At 42.9% G+C, this 23165-nt stretch overlaps 1 protein-coding gene across 1 annotated transcript in view; it reads right to left on the bottom strand.

The window, feature by feature from the left end:
• MYOZ2 (myozenin 2) overlaps positions 1 to 23165 on the bottom strand; it is a 62065-nt gene that overhangs the window by 15188 nt on the left and 23712 nt on the right. The window contains exons 3-4 of the mRNA XM_033938059.1: positions 19318 to 19481; positions 119 to 233 (exon numbers count right to left, since the gene is read on the bottom strand). Of these exons, the coding sequence (XP_033793950.1) occupies positions 119 to 233; positions 19318 to 19481 (279 nt within the window). The remainder of the gene's footprint in view (positions 1 to 118; positions 234 to 19317; positions 19482 to 23165) is intronic.

The raw sequence follows: 23165 nt of genomic DNA, 5'->3' as shown, positions 1-23165 counted from the left end.
AGAGATTTACAAAAAAAAAGGCTTAATAAAAGCATATAAAGTAGCAAAAACAATGATCATCTCAACAATTCTGGAAATCTTGCCATAGATAATTGAAGGGTCCTTCTGTCTTCCTTACCTGGTGCAATGCTGTCAGGGTTGGGGGGGTTTCTTGGATCAGGTGTGTTTGGGGGAGTCAGTTGCCCAGCCTCTAGGCCCCCTTTCATTTTTCCATCCTCTACTGTTCCCTGATGCTGCAGCAGAGCAAACACAAATTGCCATGATAACAGAGCAAGTAGAGAGCACATATCATTGGGCTTTGATAAGACCTGTTTTAGCACATGACCTAAAATATTTATTGTGGAACATCATTTTGTCTTTACATTATTTACAAAGAAAGAGAAATGTGGCACCTAAGGAAGTAAAAGGAGAGCCTCGTAAATAAGATGATCACAAACCTACTTACATGTACATGAGACCCAATTGAATGCATCACGGGATATTGAAATACGATTAGATTTGAGAACACAAAAGTCCTGGAGAAAGAAGACCGCTGATAGCCAAGAAAAATCAAAGAAGCAATAGAGATAGCAAGACATCTCAATAACTTCAATCGAGATAAAGGGCTCTCCATAAACAAAGCATGGCAACTGCTCATACAAAATAAATTTAGCACAAAAAGGACAAATAGATGGGCCATTTGGCCATTATCTGCCATCATGTTTCTATGTTCTCAATCAGGCCAGTGGACCCACTATATATAAAGGCAAACTGCAGACCTCACAGCATACCCAAAAGAAAGCCACAGCATGATGGCTGAAACATCAGTTCTATCTACCCAGATGCAGCAAGACCCAGACAAGAGCAACAATCATGTCACCACCCATGGAAGCATAAGAGAATATCTACCACCCTCTCCATGAAAAAGTTCTTCCTGACATTATTTCTCAGCGGACCTCCTGTCACCTTCCCTCTTCTGGAAAAGGTTTGTTTGTGTATTAATACAGTGTTCTTCAACCTTTTTACACCTAGGGACCGGCAGAAATAAAAGAATTATTTTGTGGACTGGCAATTTAAAAAAACATTTCCGCCCCGTCTCTGCAAGCTCAGTCCCCGTAAACCATCTGATCCCATCCGCACCAGCCTCAATTATGATTTTATATTGAACATATTTTATTAAAGTATAAAAAGAAACAATATTCTGTACAATAATCATTTTATAAATACAAATATACAGAGCAAGGACCAACAAAATCCCCGTTTCCCCTCCCCTTCACATATATCCCCTCCACTATCAAGAAAACTGAAGAAGCCAAATTATTACAGAATGCTTCACAGAAATATCATGCTAACAGAATAGTGTTAGGGGAGTGCTGGAAGCTAAAGAAGCACTGCCTGGGCTTTGCAGTCCCCAGTTATGTCTCTAGCAGGATATATAGTTCAAATCCGATATATTCTAATGACAAAATAGAAATAAAATTATTTTTTTCTACCCATTTTGTTCTGTCTTTTCTTAAATTTCTTTCCAAGGTCTTCAATCTATCGGCCACTTCTGTCCCTTCCTATCTTCTACCTATTATTCCAATATCCAGAACCTCCTTTTTCTTCTTACTGCATCCACCCTGTGTCCAGCATCTCCCACCTACTCAGTCAAGTCTGCTTTTTTCCTTCACCCTACAACCTCTATGTCCAGCATCTTCCTGTGTTCTTTTTTTCTTCCCGTTGCTGAGCCATCCAGCCAACCCACCATCTTTCCCCATCCCAGTGCCTCCCCTCTTTTCCCCATCTTAATCCAGCAGATACCTTCCATCACCCTACTCCCTGCATTCCTTATTCAGCATCTTCTCCTTGTCTCCCTATTCCCCCTTCACCATGTCCAGCATATCCCCTCTGTCTCCCTACTCCTTCTACCCATGTCCAACATCTTACTTCTGTCTTCATACTCCACCCTCCTGTTCAGCATTTTCCATGTCTCTCTACCCCCTGCAAGGTCCAGCATCTTTGTGTCCCTATTCTTCCAATTCCCACCTAGTTCCAATAACTATCCTCCCCCAAGGGGATCCACCATCTTCCTTCTGTCACACCAATCCCCCCCTCCTGGGTCTACCATCCCCTTCCAACAACACCTATATCACATTTTTCCCTCTCCTCGTAATCCAGCATCTCTTATTTCCTCCCTTGGCTGCTGGCCCCGATCCACTCTTCCAGCTCTCGATTGCTATCAGCCCTGCCTTTGATCCCGGTCCTGCTAAACTTGGCAGCAATAACAAAGACAAAACCTACCCTACCTTCAATTATGGTCCCGCTAAATCAGACGGCTAGAATGAAGACAGAAGCCGCAGGACCTTTCCTCTTGCCTGCATTGCTATTCGCTATAAGCTCTGCCGGTCTCAATCCTGCCCCTCAAAAACAGGAAGTCACTTTAGAGGGGGGCGAGATCAGGATCGGCAGAGCCTATAGCGATGCAGGCAAGAGGAAAAGTCCCGCAGCTTCTGTCTTTCTTTTTACCGTCCGTTTGTAGCAGTACCGCAGCCGATCTTAACGCCGGCCCTGGAAGGGAAAGGGGAAGAGATGCCCGACAGGAAATTTAATTCATAGATCTTGCCGGCCCTGCACGGACTGGCAGAAATTTTCAGTGTATTAATATATCTCAAGGATTTGAATGTCTTATCATTTCACCCATGTTTCTCCTTTCCTCCAGGGTGTACATATTCAAGTCATTAATTCTCTCCTCATGCATCTTGTGGCACAAACTCCATACTATTTTATTACCCTTCTCTGAACTGCCTCAAGTTTTTTTACATCCATAGCAAGATTTGGCCTCCAAAACTGAACACAATACTCCAAGTGGGGCCTCAGCAATGACTTGTACAGGGGCATCAACATCTCCTTTCTTCTACTGGTTATATCCCTCTTTATGAAGCACAGCATCCTTCTAACTGAGGCCGCTGCTTTGCTGCATTGTTTTGTCACTCTGGGATTCTCAAACACCATCAACCCAAGGCCTAATGACAATTATCTGATGCTGCTCATCCATGTTGGCACTAACGATACTGCTATGTACCCCTCAGAACATATCAAAAGTGACTTTGTGGCACTGGGGGAAAAGGTGAAGCAGTTAGGTCCCGTTGGGCCTTTTGCTACCTGCATTATTTAAAGATAAGTAAAGATTGACATTAGATATAAGTTTTAGAGAAAACTGAATAAAAAAGTTTTAGAAGAAAAAGAAAGAAAGGAGGAGGAGGTTTTTCTGGATCAATGAATGAAACATGGAACCTTGTGAGCAGTGGCGTACTGGGGGGGGGGGGGGCAGTCCACTCCAGGTGCACTTCTTAAGGGGGGTACACAGCCGGTCAGATCTGGGTTGTCCTGCCCTACTGTGCAACAGGACCTGTACCTCAGCGCGGCTGCCGGTTGACACCCTGTGACTTACTTGCTCTGGAGCAGAGTCAGCATCTGCGCTGAGGTGCAGGAAGGTCCCAAGATGACTCGTCTGCCGGCTTTGCTTCGGAAGAAGTAAGTTACGTTAGAGGGGGTGTACTCAGCAGACGCAGTCATTGCGGGACCTTGCCACAACTCCCTGCGTCTGCCAGGTACACGCCCTCCGACGTAACTTACTTCTTCCAGAGCAAAGCCGGCAGACGAGTCATCTTGGGACCTTCCAGCACACGGCTACCGACTCTGCTCCAGAATAAGTAAGTCAGAGTGGGGTGGACCGGCAGCCAGCAGCTACAGTCATCATGGGAAAGGAGCAGGACTGCTGGAATGGAAGAGTGGTAGAGGGAGAGGGATTGAAGAGAAAGAAAGGGGGCAGATGCTGATTGAAGAGGGGTGAATGGAGAGAGAAAGAGCAGACATTGGATGGTAGTGGGGAGGGTAGATGGGGAGCCTATGCTGGATGGAAGTGCGGATGTGAGAGATAAGGAAGCAAATGCAGGAAGGAAATGTGAGGAGAGAAAAGGGGAGCAGATGCTAGATGGAAGTGGACAGAGAGAGAAGGTACTAGATGGAAGGGATAGAAAAAGAGGGCACATGATGGAAGGAAGGGATAAATAATAGGAGGACACATGATGGGGGAAAAGGATTGAATTAGTGAAATACTGGAGGGGGTGAGGGAAAGAGGTGGCGAGCTGTAGGTAGAAAGTAAAAAAGGAAATTGATGAGAGGGTAGTAAAAACGTAATCTAGACAGATGTAGAAAATAAATTGAAAAGGAAAATGAGGGAAAAAAGGGAAAGGGATTGCGGAGGAGAGGTGTGGGAGAGGGAAGGAGAGGAGAGAGATGCCAGACCAATGGGGTGAAAGGAAAGATGGAAAGGGGAGGCATACAGTTTCTGGAAGGGGCATAGAAGGAGAGAAGATGCCATATTGGGGCAGAGAGACGGCAGACAGTGGATGGAAGGAAGAGAGTAACAAGAAGATGAGGAAAGCAGAAACCACAGAAGACAAAGGTAGAACAAAAATTTTCTATTTATTTATTGCTTTAGGAGACATGTGTCACTGTTTCTGTGGTGTTGCATTGTATGCAGAGTCCAGCTTCTTGCTGGTTCAAATTAACCTTTGTCTATGTATTTCTATTTTATCCCCCCTTTTACAGAACTGTGGAGTGTTTTTTAGCACCAGCCATTGTGGTAACAGCTCTGATGCTCAGAATTCTATGAGCGTCAGAACTGTTACCACCGTGGCTAAAATCCACACTACAGTTTTGTAAAAGGTGGAGGGGTTAGTTTGTGATGACATATTCCATACTAGGCGAAGGTGTTTTCTGTGTTCTGTGTGTTCAAGACATGGTTTTTTTTTTTGTTAGGATTGACTGCAGGATTGATCTGTACTAGTCTGGCTTGTTTAGTTTTACAATGGGTGTATTGATGTTGTACTGCTCACTGCAGTATATAAGATGTTGCCTTTTCCTAGGTACTCATGTGTGACATGTTTTTCATACAGATGGGGGGGTGTCAAAAATGATGGGCCCTGGGTGTCACATATGCTAGTGAAGCACAGCATAAGGCTTTAACATATATTGAAGGTTTTTTGCCAATGAGGTGACCGCTCAACCACCTTTAACAAACCACTTCGGTGGAGGTGGGAGGGCCCTTTCTGAAGCTTTTTCCTTCATTTTTGAGCCTATGTTGTTCTCATATCATATTATAGGACATCACAGCAATCACTATTGAAAGTGTTTATTTCTTTACATATGCTAGGTACGCCACTGCTTGTCACTCAGTCTTGGCTGAAGTTTATTCCTGATTACCAAGCAGGTTTCCGAGATCCTATTCCTCCTCCATTTATATACTCAAGCATTGATAAGTGTGATTTGTTTGTAATTTTTGGAGTGTACTTTCTATGTTTATCCCGCACGGAGAGAGAGAGAGTAAGACAGACATAGAGAAAGAAAGGGGGCATGGAGAGAGAAAGAAAGAAGAGGGCAGGGTGAAAGAAAGAAAAAGTTGGGGTAGGGAATGAGGTCTGGAGGAGAGGAAGCATACAGGAGGCTGAAAGAAGGGAAGAAATATTGGATGCACAGTCAGAAGAATAAAGTGCAACCAGAGACTAGGACTGTCGTTGAGTTTCTTTCCCATTTTCCTCATGGCATCATAATTCCCTTTTTTGAAGTTAAGTGCAGCCGTTGTAGTTCTTTTCACCTTTGATGATCCAATTTCTAGCCTGTACTGAATCGTGTTGTGATCGCTGTTTCCTAGTGGGGCTAGTACCGCCACTTCCTTAGCGGGTCCCCCTAGTTTATGATTATTCCATATTGGGTGAGGGTGTATCTGTCTGTGTGTATGAAAGGGACATGGCTTACTGATAGCATCAACTGTACAGGATCAATTGACTGTGCAGGATCTGGCTTGTTTAGTTTTACAATGTATGTGTTGGTGCTCTAGTGCTCACTGCAGTATTTAAGATGCTGCCTTTTCCTAGGTACACTCTTGTTGTGCGATATGTGGATTGTTACTAAAAATCATATTTTTCATATTGATGGGGGGGGGTGTCAAAAAATGATGGGCCCCGGGTGTCATATATGCTAGGTACTAGGCCGATCAGCCTCAGATAAGTGGATTTTTCCTCTATCTATTATATATGTGAAGCACAGTTTTTTACCTTAAATTGCTCACTTTTGAATGAAGGTTTTGCCTATGAGGTTATCGCCTAACCACTTGTATATCCACCATTGTGGTGGTGGGGAGGCCTTTTTCTGAGGTTTTTTCCTTCTTTTTGAGCAATTAGAAGCTAATACTGGTTTCCCATTTGTTCCTGCAGAAATTTATATTATTATAACATCTTATGACCACATCAGTCTCCCATTTGAAAGTGTTGTTCTGACATATATGCTAGGTACGCCACTGCAACTCTTTTGCCTTTATTTTTTCCGCCACTAATTTGGAGAACTATATCGGTTTTTTTCTCTTTTTATTTATTTTCTTCACAAAACAGTCAGTAGCTCTTTTTATTGCACCTTTCAACTTGGATCACTGTTTCTCCACTTCTCTTATGTCTTCCCATCCCATCAGTCCTTACATTTGAAATCCAGGACTTTGAGGGCTCCTTTTATCAAGCCGCGCTAGCGGGGTTATCGCGCACGACTTTTCATCACGTGTTAATCCCCGCGCTGGCCTAAAAACTACCACCTGCCCAAGAGGCGGCGGTAGTGGCTAGCACGGCCGGCGGTTTAGCGTGCGGTATTACGCGCGTTAAACCGCCAGCACACCTTTGTAAAAGGAGCCCTGAGTTTTGGGTGGCCATCCTCCACTCTGGCTGTTATATTGAACCAAACTGTATGATGATCACTACTTCCCCCACTCGAACATCAGAGACACTTTTACCATTTGTGAGCACCATATCCAGTATTGCTTTTTCCCTCGTGGATTCTGTCACCATTTGTCTGAGCCCAACCCCTTTGAAAGGCATCCATAATCTCCCTGCTTCTTTCCGATTCCACAGACGGAGATTTCCAGTCCACATCCGGCAGGTTGAAATCAGATTCTGTATATCCGTAAGCAGATCTTTGTCAATTTGCTGTGATTGAGTTGGAGGTCTGTAGACAACACCCAAGTGGATAGAAGTTCCATCTTCTCTTTTCAAAACAATCCATATCCCTTCTTTCTTTCCCCAAGCTTCTTGCATTTCAGTTGCTTGGATATCTGTCTACATAGAAAGCTACTCTTCCACCTTTTCGACCATCTCTGTCCTTCCTAAAAAGATTATAGCCTGGTATGTTGGCAACCCATCCACGGGGATCACTGAACCAAGTCTGCCTCTACCATCAGGGCTTGCAGATCCTGCGGGCAGTTGTGGTCATTGCTTTCCAGCTACTATTCCTCAACATTCTCATTTTTTGTATAGTCAATTGCTAATATTGTTTTCATTGCTATCTTTATTATCATGCTTTTGCTGGGGGTGGCCACTGGAAGTAACCTCCATACATATGCCACCCCCACCTCCTAGTTTAAATGCCTAGAAACATATTGTCTGAATTTCTCAGCTAGGATTCTTTTTCCGGCCATGGTAAGGTGCAGCCCATCATTACAATACAGTCTCTTGTTCTTCCATGTTTTGCCCCATCCTCCTATGTACCTAAAACCTTCTTGATGACACCAGGCTTTGAGCCACCTATTGAAGTCCTCTGTTTTGTACTCTTTCCTCTCCCTTTCCATAAGTAGGCAGTCTTTCCAGCTCCCCAAAAGCTTTCTGCGCTGCAAGTCGGTTATTGTTGGCTAGGCATTAATCACCCTCACCATGAAAGTTTCCCAACGTTACTCCTAAGTCTCAATTTATGCCCTCTAGTTTTACAATTTTCCTTTCTCCGGAAAAGATTTGTTTGTAAATTATTGTTTATTAAAATATGATATATCACCTTTGTTGCAACACAATTCAAGGTGGTTTATAATAATAAAAAAAAAAGTTTACCCTGTTTCGTTTACAAAAGTTTGATAGCTCTAAGTTAAATAGATGTTGGCATTGTCATCTCGAAGCAGGGACTTTAGATCACTTATTGTTCTATTGTCCTTTAATTTTGGCATTTTGGAAATCAATATGGGGCCAAATTAATTGTTTGTTGGAAAATCCAGTGGCATTGTCTTATGATACTGTATTATTTGGTATGTCAATGAGGGCTAAAAGCCAAATATCATCTAAGAACAACAGGCTAATAATGACAGGAATCGCCATACAACAAATTATGAGCAATTGGAAGAATTGGAAGAGGCTTAACTATAGTTTTGGGTGGAATTCACTGTGTCATATGTATAAAATGGAAAGGACATTGGCCATTCAGAAAGGGAATTTTAAGAGGTTTCAGGAGATTTGGGAGCCATTAACAAAATATTGTAACGTTTAAATAGTATTTTCCCTTTAAATATGCACATCCGGAAGGGGGGAGGTGGGGGGTTGATAGGTTAATGAATTTTGAATAATTGATATGGATGATTATAGATATTTTATGTATGGGGATTGTGATTGTTTAGGGGGGAGAGGGATTAATTCTGTAATGGATACTATAAGAATATTAAGTGTGATATTTGAGTATAAAATGTTGTATTTACTGTTACACTTATTGTAAGCATTGAAAATAGTAAAGAAGTGGGGGGGGGGGGGGGGGAACCAAATAAGAATAGAAATTAGAACATTATTAATAAAACTGGACCGAAACCATCATTCATACAAGAAACATGAACATTCAAATCTTGATACTATAAAACTGTGCTCACCAATACTTCTGTTTTCCTGTCTAAGAAAATGCTTTTCAAATAGATAGGATTTTAAAGATACACAGAACTTAGAATAGGATGGCTCTAAGCGTAGATATGAAGGTAATTGTATTATTTGGTTTTGCCTCCTTTTTTCAGTTTTTCTATTTTATGTTGTATTGTTTATTTTTTGATCCAGTCTGGATGGATGAAAGACTTTGGTCATTACTTGCTTTTTACTAGTCTGACCATTAATGTCAGAAAGCCTCCAACCTACCTGCCTAGATTACTGTAACGCCTTACACCAAGGCATTACACAAAAGGAATTAAGACATCTAGAAATTATTCAAAATACAGCGTGAAATTTATTTTCAAAACAAAAAAATACAACCACGTGACCCCCCTACTAATAAAGGCTCAGTCACTGAATCACATATAAAATCATTTTGCTAACATTTAAGACAAAATTCTTTCATTCTCCAGGGTTCCTGGATAGACTGATAATCCTTTATAGCTCAACAAGAGCATTAAGATCAAGCTCTCAAAATCGACTAGCTGTCCCTTCTGTGATACAACACGAAAAACAATCTTTTCAGTTACAGCACCCACCCTCTGGAACTCATTCCCAACCCCTCTCCGTGAGGAGTCATCTTTAGAGAAATTCAGATCCAGCCTAAAAAGTTTTCCATTCAGAGACGCCTTCAGTCTGTAAACACTTTATTCTCCCTCCATGCAGACAGAAGATTAAGCCCCTTCCCTATTGTACTTTCCCTTCGTTGTTTATCTAGTCTATCAAACATTGTATTTCTCCCCTAGATACCTTAGTCTGTGATTTCCCCCCTAAATCTTGGATTTTATATTTTTATATTAGCCGATTTGATTATGATAAAGCAGGATTTCAAATCTTTAATAAACTTGGATTTGCGGTGTGTCGGGTGTGCTTCCCGCCACTTTCTCTCCTGCTGCCGATTGCTGCGTTGTCAGATGACACCGTGTCGGGCCCTGAGGCAGGGTTTGCTTTGGCATCAGGGGGCTATTTGTCTTCAGTCTGGTGATCAGCATTTGTGGCCTTGCCTGGTGATCTCAGCCTGGAGCTGCTTCCTGCATCGATTGCTGTCTGTTCGCCCTGGTGGCCGATGCTTTGCATAGTGTTGGGATGGATGTGGTGCTCTATTGAACTAGACTGAATCTTTGACTCTTCTACAGACTGGAATTTTATTTTATATTTTAGTCCTCCTTATTTACTAGGTTATATTTTTTGCTTTTATGTTTTATTTTCTTTATTTTTACTTCTATCTTTGCTATTGTGTTTGATGTACAGAATGGGAAGTTTATTGTGCCTTCAATACAATATTTTGTAAATTTTAATCAGAATATAAATGTTAAACATAAATAAATAATTCCATAATGCTGGTGTAATAGAAAAATTGCTGAATATCTTGTTTCCCACTTTGTTAGAGGGATGAGGAATAACCAGTCTATTGTCAGTTAATAAACGAAGAGTCTGAGTTGGTGAATAAGGAATAATTAATTCAGCCAAATAATTAGGAATACCTGAATGTAAAGTCTTATAAGTCAAAGTAAGAATTTGAAATTGTTTGCGATAGTGTACTGGAAGCCAATGCAGTTGTTTCAATATGGCCATTACATGATCAAATCCTCAAGCGTGGCCTATACATATTCAGGTCTTCTAATCTCTTCTTGTACGTCTTTTGGCACAAGCCTCATACCATTTTCGTCATTCTCCTCTGGATCACTTCAGGTCTTTTTACATCCTTAGCTAGATACGTCCTCCAAACCTGAACACAATATTCCAGGTGGGGCCTCACCAGCGACCTGTACAGGGGCATCAACATTTCCTTCCTTCTGCTGGTTATGCCTCTCTCTCTATAGCCAAGCATCCTTCTGGCCAAAGCCACCGTCTTGTCACACTACTTTGTCTCCTTCAGATCCTCAGACACTATCACCCCAAGGTCCCTCTCCCCGTCCAGGCATATCAGTCTCTCACCTACTAGCACATATGGCTCCCTCAAATTTCTGCTCCCTACGTACATCACTCTGAACTTCTTTGCATTGAATCTTATTTGCCACACATGATTAGATCATTCTTCTAACATTTCCAGATCCTTTTTCATATTTTCCACTCCCTCCAGGGTGCCCACCGTGTTACAAATCTTGGTATCCACAAAAAGCCTTACTTTCTAACCCTTCAGCGATGTCATTCACAAATATATTGAACAGAATTGGCTCCAGCACCAATCCCTGAGGCACTCCACTACTCACCTATCCTTCCTCCAATTGACTTTCAGTATTGCTGATTGCCTTTAAAGCGTCAACAAATAAAGTAACCTCAGTGATTGCTTCCAGCATATGCGTTGGAACGGGGGTGGCCACAAGGGCCGTGCCCACCCCAAAAATTGGCCATGGCTCCAGGGCCAGCGTTAGGGGGGGAGTAATGCAGTGCAGCATCCACAACTCACTGCTCCTGCTTGCTTCGGGCCTTCCTCGCTGCCGGGTTCCACCTACTTTCTGTTTCCGCGAAGGCAGGACCTGGCAGCGAGGAAGGCCTGAAGCAAGCAGGAGCAGTAAGTTGTAAGCTTCCCTCTCTCGCTGCCCTATCTCACACCGTAGCCTGCAAGCAACTTCACCCATGCTCCAGGGCTCTAACTCTATGCAGACCAGCTTCCCGACCCTTCTCCTCCGAAACCAGAAGTTATGTCTTGAGGGGGGGAGGGAGGAGAAGCGAAGTCGACAAGCATAGGGGGAAAGAGAAATGCTGCAGCTGCTGCACCCAATTGGGGAGAAGGAAGACCAGGGAAGGAAGAGGAGAGGAACGAGAGATGCCAAGTCCATGGGAGGGAGGGAGGGAGGGAAAGGAAAGGAGATACCAGACCATGGAGGGGGAGGGCGACATGCCAGACCAGGGGAAAGGAAGAAGAGAGGGAGAGAAAGGAAGGAAGGAGAGGAGTTGCCAGATAATGGAGGGGGAGATGGAAGGAGAGGAGAGAGATGCCAGGGCATTGGGGGAGGAAGAGAAACTAAGGAGACAAATGCCAGACCAGAGGGAAAGGAAGGAGAGGGGGTGTCAGAACATGGAGTGAGAGGGAGAGATAGGAGAGGATAGAGATGCCAGAGCATGGGGGAGGGAAGGAAGGAGATGGAGATGCCAGACCATGGGTTGGAGTGGGAAGGAAGGAAGGAAAGGAGAAGAGAGAGATGCCACAGCATAGGGGAGGGGGTGGAGACAGAAGAATGGAGAGGGTGTGAAGCTAATTTAAATCATGTACATAGGAGAGAAGGGGCACAGGATATACAGTTTATTAAAGGGACATAGAAAGAGGGAAGATGCCGTATGGAAGAGAGAGAGGGTGGACAGTAGATGGAAGTGGCAGAGAGAGGGTGGACAGTAGAAGGAAGGGGTAGAGAGAGAGAGAGGGCAGAGGCTGTGTGGAAGGAGCAAAGAGAGAGGGCAGATGTTGCATGGAAGAAAGGATAAAAGCTGTATAGACAGAAGAGAGCAAAGTGAAGATGATTAAAGCAGAAACGACAAAAGGTAGAAATAATTTTTTTTTTGTTGCTTTATGTAGAATCAAGTAGTATTGTAACTGTATTGATAAAAGTTTATAAATAGGAAATGGAAATAAGGCAATTTGTTGGGGACTAAACCCCTTTCCTCAGGTCAGGACAGGATACCATAACAGCAGAATACTGTACTGTCCTGAAGAAAGATTTGGCCTCTGAAAGCAAATTGAAAAATGGATTAGTCCAAGGAAATGGTATTTTCTTATTTCTCATATTTGTCAATTTGTAAAGTGGTGATTGTTATGTATCAGTTTTTTCAAATTTACATCTATTGTCTTTCTATTTTGTGCAGTATTAGGGGACACGTGTCACTGTTTCTGTGTTGTGGCATTGTATGCAGCGTCTTGCATCTTAGGGTTTCATTTTTATATATAAATGCTTTAGGGCTCCTTTTACGAAGCCGCGTTAGCGGCTTTATCACACGCACATTTTTAGCGCGTGCTAACCCCTGTGCTAGCCAAAAGAAGAGGCGGTAACGGTTAGCGCAGCTGGCAAATTAGCACGCGCTATTATGCACTTTAAATCGCTAACGCGGCTTCGTAAAAGGAGTTTGTGGTCCTGTGTTTGCATAGGGGTTATTATTTGTGTTCTGCATGTGGTAGGGATGAATGTTGAGAAGCATACAGTGTGATTTTGTGGTTAACCTTTATTTATTTTGAAAATTTCTATACCATTTTTGTTCCAAAACGGTTTACAAGGAGTTAAATACATAAAATATTAAGAGTCTATACAAAATAAAAATAAAAACAGACAAATTCAATCTTAGATAAAGTCAATTGCATCTACAAATAGTTGCGTCTTTAACGTTTTCCGAAATGAATTCCTCTCTGTGTTAATGAGATTATATAATATGTATAAATGAAAAATGGTATTACAATTAGTACTATTATGGGGGTGGGGTCTGGGAAGGAGCTTTCAGGGCCCCCCCCCAACAAAAAGCATTCCGCTGCCTATGGCTTCCAGTTTACTTTTATACCACCCAAGGAGAACATTGATTTCTGTGCTGGCTAATTTATGACATGTTCTTTCATACTTTATTTGGATGAATAGAAAAATGTTGCAGGTCTGAAAATGGGCTGCCATGAAGATTTGTTATTTTCCTGTTAATCCCAGCTCTTAGTAACTAGGTCTCATGGGATAAAATGGGACCTGGGATAAAACAGCACAGATAACTTTCCCCCTCGATGGCTGATGCACTGAGGTGGTAATTCTACAAACTGGGTCCAAGAATTAGTTCTTGTTTCTATAAAATAGTTCATAGGCGCTTTGTGTGTAGAAGTGGAGGGGAGCAAATACATGTAGGTGTGCCATTGTTATGGTCTAAACTAAGGGGTCCTTTTAGCAAGGCGCAGTACGGGGTTTAACGCGTGTTAAACTGCCTGCCGCGCTAGTTGCTAACACCTCGATTGACCAGGTGTTAGTTTTTTTGCTTGCCGTGGGGATTAGCGCGTGATGAAATGTCTGACGCACTAGCGCGGCTTGATAAAAGGAGCCTTAAGGCACACCCATGCGGCCTTATGTTAGTGCTCTATGATGACATAAGAACATAAGAACATAAGAAGTTGCCTCCGCTGAGGCAGACCATAGGTCCATCCTGCTCAGCGGTCCGCACCCGCGGCGGCCCATCAGGCCCATTGCCTGAGCAATGGTCTATACCTATCTATACCCCCCAATCCCTTTTTCTTCTAAGAATCTATCCAAACCTTCTTTGAAACCATTTAATGTTTTCTTGTCTACAACAGCCTCTGGAAGCGCGTTCCATGTGTCCACTACCCTCTGAGTGAAAAAGAACTTCCTAGCGTTTGTTCTAAACCTGTCCCCTTTCAATTTCTTCGAGTGCCCCCTTGTACTTGTGGTGCCCCTTAATTTGAAAAATCTGCCCCTGTCTATTTTTTCTATGCCCTTCAGGATCTTGAAGGTTTCTATCATGTCTCCTCTAAGTCTTCGCTTCTCCAGGGAGAAAAGTCCCAACTGCTTCAATCTGTCGGTATATGGGAGATTTTCCATTCCCTTTATCAGTTTGGTTGCTCTTCTTTGTACTCCCTCAAGTACCGCCATGTCTTTCTTGAGGTACGGCGACCAGTACTGGACACAGTACTCCAGATGCGGCCGTACCATTGCACGATACAGCGGCATGATGACTTCCTTCGTCCTGGTCGTAATACCCTTCTTAATGATACCCAGCATTCTGTTTGCTTTCCTAGAGGCTGTGGCGCATTGCGCCGATGCCTTCAGTGTTGCGTCTACCATCACTCCCAGGTCTCTCTCCAGGTTACTAACCCCTAGTGGTGTTCCCCCCATTTTGTATGTGAACATCGGGTTCTTTTTCCCCACGTGCATGACCTTGCATTTCCCCACGTTGAAGCTCATCTGCCACTTTTCGGCCCACTTTTCCAGCTGCGTTAGATCCTTTTGGAGATCCTCGCAGTCTTCCTTGGTTTGAGCCCTGCTGTATAGTTTGGTGTCATCTGCAAATTTAATGACTTCACACTTAGTTCCCGCCTCTAGATCATTTATGTAGATATTGAACAAGAGCGGTCCCAGCACCGACCCTTGCGGAACTCCGCTCGTGACCCCTTTCCAGTCTGAGTAGTGTCCCTTTACGCCAACCCTCTGCTTCCTGTTTGCCAGCCAGTTTTTGATCCATCGGTGGACCTCCCCTTGTACCCCGTGGTTCCATATCTTTTTAAGCAATCTCTCGTGTGGCACCTTGTCGAAGGCTTTTTGGAAGTCAAGGTAAATGATGTCTATAGATTCCCCTTTATCCACCTGGCTGTTCACTCCCTCAAAGAAGTACAATAAGTTTGTGAGGCATGACCTACCCTTACAGAAGCCATGTTGACTCGGTTTTAGCTGCCCATTTTTTTCGATGTGTTCACAGATGCTGTCTTTAATCAGTGCCTCCATCATCTTTCCCGGGACTGAGGTCAGGCTCACCGGCCTGTAGTTTCCCGGGTCCCCCCTTGCGCCCTTCTTGAAGATACATCTTGGCATACAGAGGCTGGTCTAGGATTGGTATACCGCCTTATTTTTCAAATTACCTCCTTAAATGCCATAGATTTTTTTAAAAACCACACACTTCTGGATCAGCACATAAGTGCTTTCATATATACTGTAGACCTGAAGTCCCGGGTGCTGTACAAACAGATTAGACTGTACTATTGTTCTATTTTAGTGTTATACTGCCATCTGATGGAGGTATTAAATAACTTCATTCTATTCATTCCTATATACACATACACCAAAAAGATTGTACCTTCTCCATAGAGCTTACAGACAAAAAGCACAAAGAAGAAAATTAGGGAGTTTAATTTATTATGCTGAAAAGATCATAAAAAAACATGAGTACAATGAAGTGAATAAGGTTTTGTTCTCTTCTGATTTACCCAGAATATGGAATTTCCTACCATCATTTATTAAAGAAGAAAAATCACTGAGTAAATTTAAAGGATGGTTAAAATGCTGGTTGTACAAAGATGCTTTTGAGACCTAATTATCGGAATCCCTATTGATATCATTTGATGCTTAAACTCTTTAATCCTCTGTCTTAGGCTCTGAGAATTTGGAAAAAAAAAAAGTTCTTAATTTTCTACTATACTTTTATAAATACTTTTAAAACTTTCTTACCCTCCATTTGTATTTTCCTCGTATGTATCCTTTACTATACTTATTGTAGTTCTCCCTACTTCCCTTATGTATTGGTACGTCAGGTCCGTTTGTGTTGGTTGTAGTTAATAATTAAGACCCTCTTTTTAATTGTAAATCGCTTTGAATTAATGATTCTGCGATTCATCAAAATTTTAATAAAACTTGAAAGCTGATGTTAGACAAAGGGAACCTGAATAAACAGAACCATTTTTCAGTTGTCAGGTCCTCTTGCTAACCAATTTGGTGCTAAATGCTAAGATGCCCAGAGGAATCTAATGGTGCCCTGAGGCCCGATGCTCAGAAGCTTACCATGGTTGTAGCCAGTCTCGCTTGCAAGTTAGCTCGGCTTCCGAAGCACAGAAGGCTATGCAAAAGCATCAAAGGAGCTTATTAGTATTAAAAGGAGCACAGAAAGGAACAGCCACCTCTGCTAGGAGCGATTTGCTTAAATTTGAGCAGTGTGCCTATCTGATGTGCATATCTATTAGTCAGATGTGTGTGTCTTGACTGCATGTGTGTCACCCTCCAAACAGCTGCATCTAAAACTGACACGTAACTAAAAAAACAACCAAAAAGACTTCTGAACTTCAGCTGAGAGTGGCAGGTTTTTGGTTTATGCCCTTCTTGCTGCTTAATTAGTGTTACCAGGTTTTCCTGAAGGAAAATCCAGACCCATGGCCACGCCCCCATGCCCGCCCAGTTCCGCCCCCAGGCCCACCCCCAGACGGCATCTGTACATGCGCAGATGCCACACAATGACATCATGTTCACACGGACAAAGTGCCGGGTTTTGAACAGCCGTCCGGACCCTCGGACATGTCCTCGAAAAGGAGGGCATCTGATAACCCTATGCTTACTGGAGCTCCGTGATCACAGCCCTGCACTGTACTGGGCCTACCACTCAGCTCTTGGATGCAGGTGCTAGGCACAGTACCTCCCCCTTTCACCAGGATACTCAGCCCAAATAGTGTGCATATAATTTGCCTGCTATTTGTGCTGAGCATTGCGTAGAAAATGTTTTCTTCCATCAGGTTGCCGCGGCTCTATGCATCTGGCTCTAAATTCGTTAGCACAGCTTAGTGAAAGGACTCCAAAGTTACCTAACTTTTTCACATCACTGTTTGCCTCTTTGCAGATGAGACCAAAATTTGCAATAGATGGTATGAATAACATGAAGAAAGATCTGGCGAAGCTTGAAGAAGGGTCTGAAATTTGGCAGCTAAAATTTAATGCTAAGAAATGCAAGGTCATGCATTTGGGCTGCAAAAACCTGAGGGAATGGTAACGATTAGGGAGTGAAGAGCTTATGTGCACGACAGAACAGCGAGACGGGTGTGATTGTATGTGATGAACTTAAGGTGGCCAAACAGGTTGAAAAGGTGACGGCGAAAGCTAGAAGGATGCTAGGTTGCATAGGGAGGTATGGCCAGTAGGAAAATAGAGGTATTGATGCCCCATATAAGAGTTTGGTGAGACTTCATTTAGAATATTGTGTACAATTCTGGAGACCTTCAAAAAGATACAAAAAGAATGGAATTGGTCCAGAGGAAGGCTACTGAAATGGTGTGTGGTCTTCATTATAAGGCATATGGATACAGGCTTATAGATCTTAATCTGTATACTTTGGAGGAAAGGCGGGAGAGGGGAGATATGATAAGAGACGTTTAAATACGTTGAGTCGCTTTCATTTGAAAGGAAGCTCTAGAATGAGAGGTCTTAAGATGAAGTTAAGAGGTGATAGGCTCAGGAGTAATCTAAGGAAACACGTTTTTACAGAAAGGGTGGTAGATGTGTGGAACAGTTTCCCAGAAGAGGTAGTGGAGACAGAGACTGTGTCTGAATTCAAGAAAGCCTGGGATATGCACATGGGATCTCTTACAGAGAGAAAGAGATAATGGTTACTGCGGATGGGCAGACGGGGGTGGGCTATTTGGCCTTTATCTGCCATCATGTTTCTATGTTTTATTTTTATTTATTTTTCAACATATATGTTGGACTTGCCTCTTGGTAAAATAATATTGCAATATGGTGGGTCAATTAATAGTTAGTATAACTAGTAAGCATTGTCCATTGCTGATGGAGTGCTGTTTGCGCAATACTCCAATTCCCAGAGATTCAGTTCATGAGCGTTAGTTTGCCTTGTTTGTTTGCATCATGGCCCGTATGGCACTGGAGAAAAACTGGCTGAGGAACGGTATGTAAGAAGTCGTTTAAACTAGGTACATTAAATGTGTAAGCTAACGGCAGTTAGTTCCTTACCATAAAATCTGGCACGGTTCTATCACATGGAGTTCAAGTTCCCACCATGTCCAAAGTGTTGAGATGTATTGCTTTGTTTGAGTTAGGGAGGGGTGGGGGAGACTGTGGGGCAGATTTTGTTTACCGTACTCAGACTGACTGGATGTTTCATATCTTAGGGTAATGTATGCATAGCAAAGTTATAAGAGGTAATTAGGGATTATGGGAGGGAGGGGATGACTAGTGAATACATAAGGGGGATGGCAAAAGAAATATTGTTATATGCTGTTTATTGCTCTTAAAGTTATCAGATGATGGTTACATCTGAGAGACCGCAATTGTAGAAAAAGACAAGATTGAGGTGGTGGCCATGCTGGTGAGTAATGATGATAGAGCATAACTGGGAGGTTAAAGCAAGGAGTGTAAAGGCCTGAGTCAGAGGTGTCATCACCGTAAAAGCTAAATTTTACAAGGATGAGAAAGGAGACAGATTGTTCAAGAAAAAAGGAAAGCAGGAGCCAAAGTTGGTGAAAATGGAAAAGAGGGATTTACTCGTATCAGAGGGTCAATAAATGAATAATTGGATGGAGTGAACCTTAAAAGAAGAAAAGGAGTGGGGCTCAGGTGACAGGAGGAGTTGGAGGAGATGAGATGAGAATTGCCTTTGAAAGAAAAAGGTGCTGGAGAATGCAGAGCCACAAGAAACAGAACGATCAGGCCTAAGTTGATGACATGGCACACACCTAGCCAGTGGCTGGAGCCCATGTGGACTATGGTGGACTTAGGAGTCACTGCAGAGGAACTCAGAAGATGCAAGAGTCTAGAAGGAGTTACATTTCATGAGTATCCCATCAATACTCTCTGCTTTAATCGTCATCCCAACTGGCTACTCCTAGATGCAGAGCATCATGAGTTTGTTGTTCACCCTAAGAGAGAAACCTTCAGTTCTCAAAGACTGTAAACATCTTCTCTCTAAGAGAGCACTGTCATTTTGTAGAGAAATTCATCACAGATGTAACACTATAGGAAGTCTGTTCAGATATTTTGATTTCATCCAATAATTGTCTTTGAATAAATGATCAGCTGAGTTTAATAATCTAATTAGCAAAGCAAGGATGGTGCATAACATGTTGACATTAGTGAGGCACTGGGCTGAGTACATGGTTTTTATAGAACATACTTACACTCATGTGCATCTTCGAATCATATGAGAAGTTTTCAAATGTGTATTTCTCAGAACGGCGCTGTCGCTTCTTGAAGAGCTGTGAGCCTTTGTTGGTAAGCACCGATAACTCCTCTATCATGATATCTTTAGGGATGCTGATCTTCTTTCCAAAGTCCATGTCATCTGACAATGAGGTATGGAGTATTAGAGATTAATTTAACAAATCCCCACTATCCTGAACAGACACATTTCCTTCCTAATCACACTAGAACATAGTAACATAGTAAATAATGTCCAACAGTCACATTCATTCTCAAGTCAACAAACCTGTAATTATTCATTTTACTTGCTACGTTTATATGGGATGGAGAATGTAGAAGTCTGTCCGGCATTGGCTATACCACCCCACACTGGCCCACAGCTAACTTCAGCCCCCCTCCCCCCAATCCATCTCACCATATACGGGACACAGACCATAGAAATCTGTCCGGCATCATCTTCACATCCCCACTACTGGGGCTTCCATTTAAGCACCATTCCTGTGCATCATAAATGAAGTTATACTTTTTGAACTGTCAAGGTTTGTGTCAATTCTATCCTCGTTCTATTTAGGGATGCTTTGTGTCTAACCCATACATTTTTTAATTCCGTCACTGTTTTTGCCTCCACCACCTCTATAGGGAGGGCATTCCAGGTATCCACAACCCTCTCCTTCAAGAAGCATTTCCTGGCGTTACTCCTAAGTCTCAAAGATTGTGGATAACTCCCTCAAGATCAGGTTATGTCCTTATGTCCTAGCTTATGACATAAATGGGGAGGGAGAGCAAGGCATAAGGGACAGGGACAGCTCAGAAGATGCAAAGATAGAGCAGAATGCAGGAGATAGGGGCAGCTAAAGCTGAGAAGAGAAATCAGTATAGGAGGTGCATCAGTAGCTCAGGCAATGACAAGATAGAGCAGAATGTGAGGATACAGTCAGAGCAAAGAACCTGCAGGTTGAAGTTATATAATCTCTTGAGACCCAAACTGACCACCAGTAGGCACTGTGCAGACAGTGAGACATAGGGCCATCTGAAAAGCTGTGGAGAAAGAACAGGAGTGAAGAGCATCGGTACCTCAAGATCATGGGGTGGGGAGAAGGAAGCAACAGTAAAGCTGGGGAGGCAGTTCAAAAGCTGGTGAGGGAGAAGCAAATATAACTATGTGGAGTGGCATTTTAAAAAAAGGTCTAAGTTCGTTTTGGGCCTAGGGTGCTAGCCTTCCAAAGTCGGCAGCATCCAAAGTCCATTCTCAAAAAATACATCCAAAATATGGTTTTTTTGAGAATCGTTTACTTCTACGTCTAGCCATTTGATTGTCTAGAGTAACCATCGACACTATGCGTCAACTGCGACTCACAAGATCATACTTCCATCCACACTACTTTGCTCTGATTGTCCAGATGATGGTCCTGCCTCAACTAAACTATTGCAACTCCGCATCAACAGTACTCTAATCCACAAACTGCAACTAATCCAGAACACAGCCATTAGACTAATCTCCAAATTAAAGAAATTTGATACAATCACAACCTTCATCAGGCAACTACATTGGCTCCCAATATCATCCCGAATAATTTTCAAATTATCATGTATCCTACACCAGATTCTATACAGAAACTCAGCAGCCCCTCTCATCCAACTATTCTCTACTGTTTGGTCAACATCAAAAAGAATCCTTAACAGAATCCAACTAAACATGCCATCCACAAAATACCTCCACTACAAGCGAATCTTCCACTCTATGCTAACTTATTTGGGTGTAAAAACTTGGAATGACTTACCTAAAGCTATCAGGAAAGAGAAACTACACCACATTCAGAAAAAACCTGAAGACTCACCTCTTTGACAATTAACTGTCTTAGTTTCTGTATAGCTCCCCCTACTTCTATGTACACTCCTCTAGCTTCTCCATATCTCCTCTCCCTCTACTTTCCCTTCTCTTTGATCTGTCGCCTTGAGCCTGTATAGGTATGTGCGACTCACAAATGGAAGATTAGATTAGATTCTCATCCCAAAAACCACAGAAGTCCAAAACACCTCAGAAAAGACCTTTTGGACGTGGGAAGGACCAGCAAAATGATGGACTGGCCATCCAAACATGGCAACAGAATAGTGGGAGACCTCACAGGGCACTGCTGTTAACTTCACAAAAAGGGTGTCACATAAACATCTCACCACAACTCCTTTGCAGGTCATTGTGAGCCCCCCAAAACACCCCCAAACTTGTTAGACCCACCTGACTACCACCCCAATAGCCCTTATGGCTAAACATCACCTATAAACATCACCTATAAACATCTTGGGAAAAGGGAGGCAAAAGAAGACTATCTGGCCAGATCTAAGGCTGTCAAAAAGGCAGTCAGGGAAGCCAAACTTCAAACAGATGAAGATCTAGCACGGAACATTAAAAAAGGGGACAAATCCTTCTTCAGGTACATTAGCGACAGGAAGAGAAACAAAAATGGAATAGAACGCCTTAGGCAATCAGATGGAAACTACGCAGAATCTGATACTACCAAAGCAGAACTGCTAAACGAATACTTCTGCTCAGTATTCACCTGTGAAGCACCGGGAGATGGTCCACAACTACAAATAAGAGACAGCCAAAATGACCTGTTTCGTGATTACGAGTTTACACCTAGTAGCGTCTACCACGAACTTTCAAGACTCAAAGTAGACAAAGCCATGGGGCCAGACAATCTACACCCCAGGGTTCTCAGAGAGCTGAGTGAAGTTCTGGCTGAACCACTATCCGTACTTTTCAATCTTTCCATGCGCACGGGAAAAGTACCCCTAGACTGGAAAACAGCTAACGTAATTCCACTCCACAAAAAGGGCTGCAGAACAGAGACAGGAAATTATAGACCGGTGAGTCTTACATCCATAGTGTGCAAACTCATGGAAACACTGATCAAATAGGAACTTGACAAAATTCTAGACGAAGAAAATTTACGTGATCCACATCAACACGGATTTACCAGGGGAAGGTCCTGCCAATCTAATCTGATTGACTTCTTTGATTGGGTGACCAGTCATCTGGATGCCGGAGAGTCCCTTGACGTGATATATTTGGATTTCAGCAAAGCTTTTGATAGCGTCCCACACCGCAGGCTGTTGAACAAACTGAAATCGATGGGATTAGGGGATACATTCACTACATGGGTAAGGGATTGGCTAGATGGTAGGCTTCAAAGGGTGATGGTAAACGGTACCCCCTCCAAAACGTCAGCAGTGATGAGTGGAGTACCTCAGGGCTCCGTCTTAGGGCCGATTCTATTCAATTTATTCATAGGAGATTTGACCCTAGGACTTAGAGGAAAAGTATCACTGTTTGCCGACGATGCCAAACAATGCAACATAGTTGGCAAAAGCAGTGTGCCCGACTTTATGACGCAGGACCTAAGACAGCTTGAACAGTGGTCATCAACTTGGCAGCTAGGCTTCAATGCTAAAAAATGTAAAGTAATGCACCTAGGCAAAAAAAATCCACACAGAACTTACACACTAAATGGTGAAACCTTGTCCAGGACCACAGTGGAACGTGATTTAGGAGTGATCATTAGCGACGACATGAAGGCTGCCAATCAAGTAGAGAAGGCTTCGTCTAAGGCAAGACAAATGATGGGCTGTATCTGTAGGGGTTTTGTCAGCAGAAAACCTGAAGTCATAATGCCACTGTACAGATCCATGGTGAGACCTCATCTCGAGTATTGTGTTCAATTCTGGAGACCACACTACCGAAAGGATGTGTTGAGAATTGAGTCGGTTCAGCGAATGGCTACCAGGATGGTCTTGGGGCTCAGGGATCTCATGTATGAAGAAAGGT

The sequence above is a fragment of the Geotrypetes seraphini genome, chromosome 1 (assembly GCF_902459505.1).
Source record: "Geotrypetes seraphini chromosome 1, aGeoSer1.1, whole genome shotgun sequence".
Classification (NCBI taxonomy): Eukaryota; Metazoa; Chordata; class Amphibia; order Gymnophiona; family Dermophiidae; genus Geotrypetes; species Geotrypetes seraphini.
The sequence above is the reverse complement of the archived record's forward strand: the minus strand, read 5'-3'. Positions and strand labels throughout refer to the sequence as shown.